The 12,083-nt window shown below is 48.9% G+C and overlaps 1 protein-coding gene across 1 annotated transcript in view; it reads left to right on the top strand.

Moving 5' to 3' along the window:
• LOC115456646 (ephrin type-A receptor 8-like) overlaps nucleotides 1-7,856 on the top strand; it is a 195,916-nt gene extending 188,060 nt beyond the window's left edge. The window contains exons 15-17 of the mRNA XM_030185869.1: nucleotides 2,256-2,446; nucleotides 7,488-7,643; nucleotides 7,742-7,856. Of these exons, the coding sequence (XP_030041729.1) occupies nucleotides 2,256-2,446; nucleotides 7,488-7,643; nucleotides 7,742-7,856 (462 nt within the window). The remainder of the gene's footprint in view (nucleotides 1-2,255; nucleotides 2,447-7,487; nucleotides 7,644-7,741) is intronic.
• The last annotated feature ends 4,227 nt before the right edge of the window (nucleotides 7,857-12,083 follow it).

The following is a 12,083-nucleotide window of genomic DNA, read 5'->3' as shown; positions in this document are numbered from 1 at the left end:
CAGCAAGAACAATATAAGCTACAGACAATTACAGCAGTAAAAAGTTTCAAACAATAATCCAAGTATAGCACAGTATTCTACATTACAATACGGCCTGATGATCTGGACCACTCAGGACTCTTCCTCCTCCTCACACATCAAAGGAATCTTGCATTTTGACGTATTTATTAGGTTTTTAAAGACGGGTAAAATTTAAAGTCGTTTTCCTAATTGCTGCATTGCACATGTACTTTTAAGCCCGCACCCAACAAACACCAGGTACCTGCATAAATTGGGTTTGAAGAGGCTGCAAGAGCAGGGCTTACCTATACTTGCTTCAAAACGATGGCAAACGTTCTGCGTAATGCTGGCTACTAGCATACTTTTAAACAAAATTCAAAGCAAGTTCCCTTTTCAATTCAGTTCGGGCCTTATGTACCGCTAACGTCCCTTGTTTAGGGTTCAGTGCGGCAGTGGCTTAGCTATGGGTGGGCCTGGGTAGGCACAGGCCCACCCAATCTTGGCTCAGGCCCACCCAGCTGAAGCCGGACAGGAAACAGGCAATGATGTCAGCGAGGGCGGGACATGGCGGACGGGAGCCCGTGGGGCCTGTGCAAGCAGTCAGAATGAATTGCTGCAGGCGCCAAGGATGCCTGTACCGACATAGGGGAGGGACGGAGTTCAGAGACAGGAGCGCAGATGCTGCAGAGCAGAGGCGTATCTGGACTCCGGCGGTAGGGGGGGGCCAGAGCCAGAGGAAGGGGGCACCTTTTAGCCCCCCTCCGCTGCCACCACCAGCACCGACCCCCACCCCCCCGCCACCATTGAAAGACCCCCCTGCCACCAACGACACTCTCCACCCTCCCTCCCGCCGCCAACCCTCCCCCGCTGCCGTCACTTACCTTTGCTGGCGGGGACCCCAACCCCCCACCAGCCGAGGTCCTCGCTTCCGTTGCAGGCTGCAAGTTGCAAAGCTTCCTGTTCTTCTGAGTCTGACGTCCTGCACGTATAACACGCAGGACGTCAGACTCAGTTTCGAATTCTGAGTCTGACGTCCTGCACGTTGTACGTGCAGGACGTCCGACTCAGAAGAACAGCTTGCAGGCAGCCTGCTGCAATGGAAGAGAGGACCTCGGCTGGCGGGGGTTGGGGTTCCCCGCCAGCAAAGATCGGCGACGGGTTGGCTGCGGTAGGGGGGTCCAGGCCAAAATCTACGGGGGCCCAGGCCCCTGTGGCCCCACGCAGATACGCCCCTGCCACAGAGGAGAGGGAGAAGGTGTGGGGTAGGTGAAAAAAAACCCCTCTTATGTTCTTAAAAAATATCTCCGGGAAGAAATTTGTGTTGTGTTGTTGGAGGGGGAGGGGGAGGAGGCGTGTGTGCATGGAAGGGCCCATCCAATTTACCTCTGGTCCCATCCAAAATACCGAGTCTGGCTACGCTTCTGCAGTGCGGTTTACAACATTAGTGGAAGAACTGTTAACAGTTTTATAAGTAGAAGTAGGACATTAGAACACATGCTTATAAAGCCTTATACGGTGTGGTTATAGTCTGCGTTAGGTTTGAGATTTCTAACATTCATTTCCAATGCTACAGTAATTTTTTGAAATTTAAAGAAGTCTTTATTAAACAATTAGAGACATTATAAAAAAAAACCAAGAATGTAACAGATACAGCAAAATACAAAATTGAAAGCAAACAGCAACAAAATTCCCAAGAGGGAGCAAGTAATTTTTTAGATTTTTGTAGTGCTGGAACTTAACCGGCGGTGCTGCCCAGTTACCACCGGGTTAGCACGGGATCCCTTACCGCTATCTCAGTGACTGGCAGTAAGGGCTGCCATACCACACGGCCATTTCTTTTCCCCAAAATTGGTCAGCTTTTTACCCACTGCGGTAAAAGGGGACCTCGCATCAAAAACGCACGCTGGTGCTAGCGCAGGCCCTCTTCCACCGCAGCCGAGAAAAAAAGGACCCCTGAGTTAGGATAAATAACTTCATGCCACCAAATTCACCTGCAATATGCACTCAGTGGTGAAAATCCACTGGACTAAACTTTTGAAAATGTACCTGAGAATCTGGCAGAAGCCACCGAGGCCCCTGGAACTGGACTGAGACGACCAACTCATTTCCCTGTGGCCACCTGGGCTGGTAGGTGATAGACTTCGTAATGCTGTGAATCTTATACTGAGTCATTCAGTTGCACAAGACATGGGGATGAGAGAGAGGATGCTGGGTGGTCCTGCACACTTAGCGATAGACCTGTGTTGGCATTTCAGGTGATTAATTCTGTAGAGGAGGGGTACCGCCTGCCTGCACCTATGGGTTGCCCCAGTGCTCTGCACCAGCTCATGTTGGACTGCTGGCAGAGGAATCGTAATGAGAGACCACGCTTCTCGCAAATTGTCAGCATCCTCGATAAACTGATCCGCAGTCCTGAGAATCTGAAGGTGACGGCGACCATCCACCGGTGCGTACCTGAAAGAGAAACACCGTTTTTCTTCTTCCCCTTTACTGGTCCTTGCGAGGCCTCTCCTTACCCTTCCCAGCGTGGGCTTTCATCAGTGCTTTACCTTTGATCACCCTCTGTAGGATCCCTAAGCACATCATCAGTCGTAGGCCATATTTATGCCAAAAAAAAGCAGTAACATCCTGTCATTATAATGTTTTTCTTTCATTTTACTTTTTTACATTTTTGTTAATTCTTTTCTTTCATTTCCTCACACATATACATCAATTTTATGAGAGAAAAATCAAATGTATGCACGTAAAAATGTTACACGTATTAAATGAAAGGAATATGTATACCTAGAAGACAATGGGATGCAGCTGGGTCAGAGCTACTTCCTGTGCTGCTCTTTATCCAGCCACTAGATGTCATTCTGTAAAGAGCACTTAATTGTGTTCAGTACTGGTCTCCGTATCTCAAAAAAGATATAGTAAAATTGGAAAAGGTACAGCGAAGGGCGACGAAAATGATAGTGGGGATGGGACGACTTTCCTATGAAGAGAGGCTGAGAAGGCTAGGGCTTTTCAGCTTGGAGAAGAGACGGCTGAGGGGAGATATGATAGAAGTGTATAAAATAATGAGTGGAATGGATCGGGTGGATGTGAAGCGACTGTTCACGCTATCCAAAAATACTAGGACTAGAGGGCATGAGTTGAAGCTACAGTGTGGTAAATTTAAAACGAATCGGAGAAAATTTTTCTTCACCCAACGTGTAATTAGACTCTGGAATTCGTTGCCGGAGAACGTGGTACGGGCGGTTAGCTTGACGGAGTTTAAAAAGGGGTTAGATAGATTCCTAAAGGACAAGTCCATAGACCGCTATTAAATGGACTTGGAAAAATTCCGCATTTTTAGGTATAACTTGTCTGGAATGTTTTTACGTTTGGGGAGCGTGCCAGGTGCCCTTGACCTGGATTGGCCACTGTCGGTGACAGGATGCTGGGCTAGATGGACCTTTGGTCTTTCCCAGTATGGCACTACTTATGTACTTTTAGGCAGCAGTCCCAAAATGAGCCTTATACTGAGCCACAAACTCAACCCATTTCCAGTGGCGTTCCTGGGGGGGCTGGCACCCGGGGCACATCACCGATGCGCCCCGCCCCCCCCCCCCCCCCCGATGCAGCGCGGACCCTCCTGGCGAAAGGACACCCCTGTGAAGGAAACCCCCCCCCCCCCGCCGGGGCAGAGAAGAAGCATGGACCAACGGAGGACAGGCGCGCGCAGCACCCCCCCCCCCTGTGGCGTGCACCCGGGGCGGACCGCCCCCCCCCCTAGGAACGCCACTGCCCATTTCTACTTCTCTTCCTTTTCCCAACTCCTCTTTCACCTCCTTTTTTTTGGATCATCTCTTGCCATCAACTTTTCTTCTTCCATCTCATCTCTCCCTTATCCTCTCCTCACAGCTTCTCTTATCACCTTGGGCAGTGTTTCTTGAAGATTGTTCCCCCTAAATGCAATACTGGAAGCTGGAGGCATTGGATGTCCTCCTCAGGGCCACCGAGAGGGGGGGACAGGGGGGACAAAAGTGCCCGGGCCTCCGGAGGTGCCCGGCGCCGCCGCTGCAGTGTGGCCCGCCCGCCTCGCTCCGGAACTAACCTTAAGCAAGTTAAGCCTCCTTCTTTCACTTTGCGCAAGCAGCAGCAGGGCAGGCCACTCCTTCCTTCCGTGTCCTGCCTTTGCCTGACGTAACGTCCGCGAGGGCGGGGCACGGAAGGAAGGAGGAGAGGTCTGCCCTGCTGCTGCTTGCGCAAAGTGAAAGAAGGAGGCTTAAGGTTAGTTCCAGGCCCGGTAGCGGGTGGAGGGGGGGCCCGGCGACTTCAGGTGGGCGGCGACCTCGGGTGGGGGGGGGGTGGCCTTGTCCCGGGCCCGTTCCCGGCTCTCGGCAGCCCTGGTCCTCCTCCTATGGTGACAGGAACGAAGCACTGAAAGTCAGCATGGGACCTGCAGACTGCACAGGCCCTGCTGGGGCCACCCTTTTACACGGGTTTTCTGGATAACAAGAGGGGGCAGGAACAGGAACTGAGAGCTTGCAGGCCCTGTAATGATCTGTCCTTGTTCCTGCTTCAATGTGAACATTGAGGCATCACTGCACTGAGGTCCTGATTAACCAAGTGAATGGGAAAAGGGAAGTGTGAGAGAGGTGTAGTGCCAGGGGTTGCTGGGCAGGGCATGGGAATGAGATAGAGGGAGGACTGCAAAGCCTGTAGGTTTTGCAGAACTAATAGGGCAGAGAGTGGGAAGTAGAGTGAGAAGGAAGAGGAGGAGATATTCAGGGCAGGGATGTGGGAAGAGGAAAGGGTGCTGAGGAGAATGGGAAGTGGGAGAAGAGAGGAGAGATGTGACAGGCAGTGGTGGGAGGGGTAGGAGACTGTATAAAGCGTGGGGGTCTTAGGAGCCAACTTTTCAAAGCGATTGAAGGTGCAAATTACACCTTCCTGGTTACAGTCAAGGAGTTTGTCCAATATTGGGGGTGCTCAAGCCCCCACCGAACTGGCTCATATGCATAGGGTGAGGGTTTTTATTTTTGTTATTTTAGTTACATTTGTACCCCGCGCTTTCCCACTCATGGCAGGCTCAATGCGGCTTACATGGGGCAATGGAGGGTTAAGTGACTTGCCCAGAGTCACAAGGAGCTGCCTGTGCCTGAAGTGGGAATCGAACTCAGTTCCTCAGGACCAAAGTCCACCACTAGGCCACTCCTCCACTGTTGCTACTATTTGAGATTCTACATGGAATGTTGCTATTCCACTAGCAACATTCCATGTAGAAGTCGGCCCTTGCAGATCACCAATGTGGCCGCGCAGGCTTCTGCTTCTGTGAGTCTGACGTCCTGCACATACGTGCAGGACGTCAGACTCACAGAAACAGAAGCCTGCGCAGGCTTCTACATGGAATAGCAACATTCCATGTAGAATCTCCAATAGTATCTATTTTATTTTAGTTACATTTGTACCCCGCGCTTTCCCACTCATGGCAGGCTCAATGCGGCTTACATGGGGCAATGGAGGGTTAAGTGACTTGCCCAGAGTCACAAGGAGCTGCCTGTGCCGGGAATTGAACTCACTTCCTCAGTTCCCCAGGACCAAAATCCACCACCCTAACCACTAGGCCACTCCTCCACTGTTGCTACTATTTGAGATTCTACATGGAATGTTGCTATTCCACTAGCAACATTCCATGTACAAGTCAGCCCTTGCAGATCACCAATGTGGCCGCGCAGGCTTCTGCTTCTGTGAGTCTGACGTCCTGCACGTATGTGCAGGACGTCAGACTCACAGAAACAGAAGCCTACGCAGCCTTCTACATGGAATGTTGCTAGTGGAATAGCAACATTCCATGTAGAATCTCCAATAGTAGCAACATTCCATGTAGAATCTCCAATAGCAGCAACATTCCATGTAGAATCTCTAATAGTATCTATTTTATTTTTGTTACATTTGTACCCTGCGCTTTCCCACTCATGGCAGGCTCAATGCGGCTTACATGGGGCAATGGAGGGTTAAGTGACTTGCCCAGAGTCACAAGGAGCTGCCTGTGCCTGAAGTGGGAATCGAACTCAGTTCCTCAGGACCAAAGTCCACCACTAGGCCACTCCTCCACTGTTGCTACTATTTGAGATTCTACATGGAATGTTGCTATTCCACTAGCAACATTCCATGTAGAAGTCGGCCCTTGCAGATCACCAATGTGGCCGCGCAGGCTTCTGCTTCTGTGAGTCTGACGTCCTGCACATACGTGCAGGACGTCAGACTCACAGAAACAGAAGCCTGCGCAGCCTTCTACATGGAATGTTGCTAGTGGAATAGCAACATTCCATGTAGAATCTCCAATAGTAGCAACATTCCATGTAGAATCTCCAATAGCAGCAACATTCCATGTAGAATCTCCAATAGTAGCAACATTCCATGTAGAATCTCCAATAGTATCTATTTTAATTTTGTTACATTTGTACCCTGCGCTTTCCCACTCATGGCAGGCTCAATGCGGCTTACATGGGGCAATGGAGGGTTAAGTGACTTGCCCAGAGTCACAAGGAGCTGCCTGTGCCTGAAGTGGGAATCGAACTCAGTTCCTCAGGACCAAAGTCCACCACTAGGCCACTCCTCCACTGTTGCTACTATTTGAGATTCTACATGGAATGTTGCTATTCCACTAGCAACATTCCATGTAGAAGTCGGCCCTTGCAGATCACCAATGTGGCCGCGCAGGCTTCTGCTTCTGTGAGTCTGACGTCCTGCACATACGTGCAGGACGTCAGACTCACAGAAACAGAAGCCTGCGCAGCCTTCTACATGGAATGTTGCTAGTGGAATACCAACATTCCATGTAGAATCTCCAATAGTAGCAACATTCCATGTAGAATCTCCAATAGTATCTATTTTATTTTTGTTACATTTGTACCCTGCGCTTTCCCACTCATGGCAGGCTCAATGCGGCTTACATGGGGCAATGGAGGGTTAAGTGACTTGCCCAGAGTCACAAGGAGCTGCCTGTGCCTGAAGTGGGAATCGAACTCAGTTCCTCAGTTCCCCAGGACCAGAGTCCACCACCCTAACCACTAGGCCACTCCACTGGAGAGAGAAGGGGAGATGTTGCAAGATAGGGTATGGGGGAAGAGGGAGAGATGGTGCAGAACTTGCAAGACAAAACGGGGTTAATGCTGGGAGGAGCCGAGAGTGATTTGGGCATTGGCACTATTTAGGATAACTGGGTATGTAGGACCACACAAGATATTTCCCTAGGGAGAGATATTACAAGGGGTGGGCAGAAGAGGAAGAAGATTTGAGACTGGGAGGAGAGGGAGGGACGAAGAGAGAAAGCATTGGAGTTTGGGTAAGAAGGGGGAGCAAGTCGGTGGGCACAGCAGGGGAGGTTCACACCCCTCCACTCACCAGTTTAAATTCTCTACCTCTTATCCCCCTCCCCAAATTAAGCCAATGCTGATCATGTGTTCCACCTTCTCTACTTAATACAGCTGTTATCTCGTCTCTCTTTGGGTTAGATTTACCTACCCTTCCCGGGACAAAGGGTTCTTCTCCTTCACCAGTTGTGCTACGGTGGATGACTGGTTGGAATCCATCAAAATGAGTCGCTACCAGGAGCATTTTGCACTGGGCGGATATTTCTCACTGGGCATGGTCATGCGGATGAACATTGAGTGAGTAGATGGGATGGAGAGAGGGCTCCCTACCTTAACTGCCAAGTCATTGCTGCATCCAGAAATTTAGTGGCTGACTTTTTTTTTTCTCTTGCCAGGGACATTCAGCGGCTCGGAATCTCCCTCATCGGCCACCAGAAGAAGATCCTAAACAGCATCCAACGGATGAGAGCCCAGCTCTTACACACCGGCAGCCTGCGCATGAATGTGTAACTGTGTGATGCTCCAGGGGCCGAGGAGGTCCCAATGCATGAGAGCGGCAGCAGGAGAACACATGACTCTGCACAGGGTACACAACGGAAAACCAGCAACGCTTGCCAAGGGAATGCGGGAAACAGTTTGGTTACAGAATGACTTATCTCTTAACTTCTACTCCTGAAGGCAAAGATGGATGAAGCGGAGATTTCAGAACCTGCCTCATGAGATTTGAAGGTGCTGCTTCGGAACAAGATGCCCAAACTATCCTTTCCACCCCCCACCCCCATTTCCTACTAGAGGCTCCATGTCTTAGAGTCTGTAATGGGTGATGCAGGGACAACGTCGGTAGCTGACATCACCATTGACACACTGAAGTTTCTATCACATGGGGAGGGATAGATTGTCCCTGCCAAAACTGTACCAGTATTGTATAATGACAAACTCTGGATATCACAGTTCATTTTCCTGTTGTAGCATTTCTTCAAACAAATATTAGCAGCGCTCGTTTCCTTCATTGGGATAGAGAGGTGCGATTTTATTACTCGCTTCAAAATGAAAATGTGATTCGATGACTTTAATTGGGGGGGGGGGGGGAATGATACTTAGTCAAAAGTATAATGAGCACTTAAACTAAGAGAGTGAGTTCCCTTCTGATATGCACATTGATGTGGACATACTCAACTTTGATGGATGCAGGGCCGTAACAGATCCAACCTGTCTAGTTACAGCAGCTGCCATGATACAAAGGTAGACATGAGACGCTATATTGCAGGATCTCTGAACAGAAACGATCCAATATAGCCAGCCTGGAGTTCTTTATATTTTCTTATTTGGGGACAAAATGCAGCCCTGCCACTACTAAAATCTGCTCGTCTTTATGTCTGATAGTCGGGGACTTGTATATTTGGGTAGGACCACTTAACTGTGGATTTAAAGTTGTGAATTTACCCATTCACAGTGAGTACCGCCGTGTAGTGGTCCACTGAAATAGATACATTTACCTGGAGAGAGACTGATAAATGTAGACCCAATCCCTGGACTTCCCCTGGCCATCCAAAATGTATCTAGTTCTAAGGCACTTTAGAAAAACTATGTAGTCAGCAGTAGCACCGGAAAAGAAAGGGGCTCTCCTGAGGCCGGGGTCACGCAAAGTCTGTGATGGAGGCACAGGGTGAGAAAGTGGTTCCCTCATGGTCAAACAGAGAGTGAGTGAAACACAGGGAGAGAAAGTGACTCCCCCAGAGTCATACAGAGAAGTCAGCAAGTGACTCCCACAGGGTCACACACAGTCAATGACAGGCAGAGAAAGTGACTCCCCCCAGAGTCACATAGAGAGTAAGTGAGACACAGGGATGGAGAGTGATTCTTCCAGGGTCACACAGTGACTCCCTCAGAAGTGACTCCCTGGGGGTCAGACAGGGAGGTAAATTGATTCCCCCAGGGTAACACAGAGAGTCAGGGACTGAGGCACAGGGTGAGAAAGTGATTCCCTCATGGTCAAACAGAGTTAGTGAGTGAAACACGGGGAGAGAAAGTGACTCCCCCAGAGTCATACAGAGAAGTCAGCAAGTGACTCCCACAGGGTCACACACAGTCAATGACAGGCAGAGAAAGTGACTCCCCCAGAGTCACATAGAGAGTAAGTGAGACACAGGGACAGAAAGTGATTCTTCCAGGGTCACACAGTGACTCCCTCAGAAGTTGACTCCCTGAGGGTCAGACAGGGAGGTAAAGTGATTCCCCCAGGGTAACACACAGAGTCAGGGACTGAGGCACAGGGAGAGAAAGTGACTCCTCAGAGTTGCAGAGAGAGGGGTAGAGTGATGTGTAGTGGGACAATTTGGAAAATGTATATCCTAGCTCCTCTCTGCACATTTAATACTATTCCCTCCTCTGCTGTAAGTCAGTACCTGGGCCGTAACAGCCTGTAGCAGAGGAGAGATGTGTGTAGGGTTTGGGAGGAGAAGTATTTTCGGGGGTTGCATTTTCATATCCCTGCTGGTACTTTTTGGGGGTATGATTTTTGTTTCTTACGGATCTGTTCCCAAATTGAGGAGTGCTGTTGCCCACCGATTCAAATTCCACCAGGACATTTTCTTAAAAAAATTATTTATTTGTTGCATTTGTATCCCACATTTTCCCACCTATTTGCAGGCTCAATGTGACTTACATAATACCGTAATGGCGTTCGCCAACTCCGGTAGAGAAGCAAATACAAAGTGATGTTATGTTCGAATAAGGTTCATGTGATTACAGACACACTGGGGAATCGTAGAGAGGAAGAGTTATTGGTGCTTATTAACAAATTTATTTGCACACGCAACTCAAGATTATGCGCAACTTTGGAGGGTTAATGTGTTGCGCTTACTGTGTGCCAATCATCTAGCATACTGTTAACATGGGACCACTTGCGGCCTCCTAAGTAGGAGGTGCTTAGGGCCAGATTCTGTAAATGGCGTCTACAAAATAGGCGTGTCCAAAAATAGCGCTTAGTACTATTCTATAAACCACGCCTAAAATAAGGCCCATAGACTAGCGCATAGGGCAGGGGAATGCGCCCGTGTTTAGGCGCAGTCTTTTATGCCACTGAAAACCTGGTATAAATAACCCACGCTCAAATTAGGCACGGTCCCCCTGAATTCTATAGCCACACGCGTAAATTTGAAGAACGCCCTTGACATGCCCACACGCCTCCCATTTCAGATATGTACGTTAGAATTTATACACGCCTCCTTTTAGAATACGCCCAAAAGATGCATGCGTAAATTCCAATTAATGCCAATTAGTGCTGATAATTGTTTATCAGCTGATTATTAGCGCTGATTGGCATGTTAATTAAGGTGCATGCGCAAATGGGGCGTGCTCCCAATTTAACATGTGCAACTTGCCGTGCCTTACATAGAGTCCAGGGATAAGTGCGTCCACGCTAACATCAACCGGATCACTGCATGCTAATTCCAATGTTAATGTGGGACCTATATAGGAAAAAGCTGGGCATGCCCCCCGCCCCCCCCCCCCCATAGTAGACATTAGTTTTGCAAATACCACGTTATAGAATCTATAAAATCTAAATGGCCCCTTAGTATTTATAATACTAAGTATTCTGAATATTTATTTCCACATTTATAAATATGCATTTTACAATTTCATATTCAGAATCCTACTAGATTTAGCACACTGAGGTTTGATTAAGTCAATTAAGAATATTAAGGGATGAGTCTGTAGAATTTTAGTGGCATAGCCGTGGGGGTTGGGGGCAGGACATAGGGGGCCATAGCTTACAGCCCCCCCCCCCCCCCCCCCCACCAAGGCCAGCATGAAGGCTGCTCCAGTGGATTTTTGTGGCTCATAACGCTGCACTGGGGCCAGCATGGTACATGTCTTGTCAAATAGGCGATAGAGGTCAATCATTCATAGCCATAGTCGTTAGGAACATCAGAGCAATTAACTTTAGTTTCCATGGAGTAGGTTGGTGTGGGTGGTGGTGGTATTGCCTGGCATGTGACCCCCCCCCCCCCCCCCCCACACACACAGAGCTGCCACCGCCAATGTAGAATACAGTGTAACCCCCTCCCCAGGGAAAATCCTAGCAGGGTAAGCAGAAACAAGTGGTCTGATCACGCCAGGCTATTGACAGCAATATTCGGCCTCAGCTCAACCGTGAACTCCTCAGTTTGCTGTTATTTTATGCACACTTTTAGTTCTGAAATTCTGTATATGAACATTTACTTCTTCCCATGGAAGTGCCTTTTGTAAGCTATAACGTATTTTATTTCTTAATTTGCATCACTATGTCCCCACCACCACCACCCCATTCATACACACCTTATCAAACATTGTCATTCATTCACTGTAATGTAGTATGGGAACCCAGTTTAATTCAGGTACCACACCACAGGGTCGGTCTGCTGTAATTTTTCCAATCATTTGAACCATTACACATCTCCCCCTCCCCTCCCCACTCCATTTCTCATTTTGTGTCTGTCTCTTTGTTTTGTCGTACAAATGGACACTGCTTGGACTGCTTCCATTTTAATAAACTGTTGCCTCACTGCCTTGCTCGTTCTTATGTTTGCAGGGTGGAGGGATGCCTTACGTCCTGTTTGAAAAGGTCCCAGGGAAGAAGGGGGGGGGAGGTCCCATATGCATCCATTCCCAGATTTCCTGAGCTAACTTCCATTTTAGGTACCCTTCCGAAGCTGCCATAAGAGGGCTGTTAATTTGACCTTATGCCACCTGCGC

The sequence above is a fragment of the Microcaecilia unicolor genome, chromosome 13 (assembly GCF_901765095.1).
Source record: "Microcaecilia unicolor chromosome 13, aMicUni1.1, whole genome shotgun sequence".
Taxonomy (NCBI): domain Eukaryota; kingdom Metazoa; phylum Chordata; class Amphibia; order Gymnophiona; family Siphonopidae; genus Microcaecilia; species Microcaecilia unicolor.
This window is presented reverse-complemented; position numbering and strand designations above follow the sequence as displayed.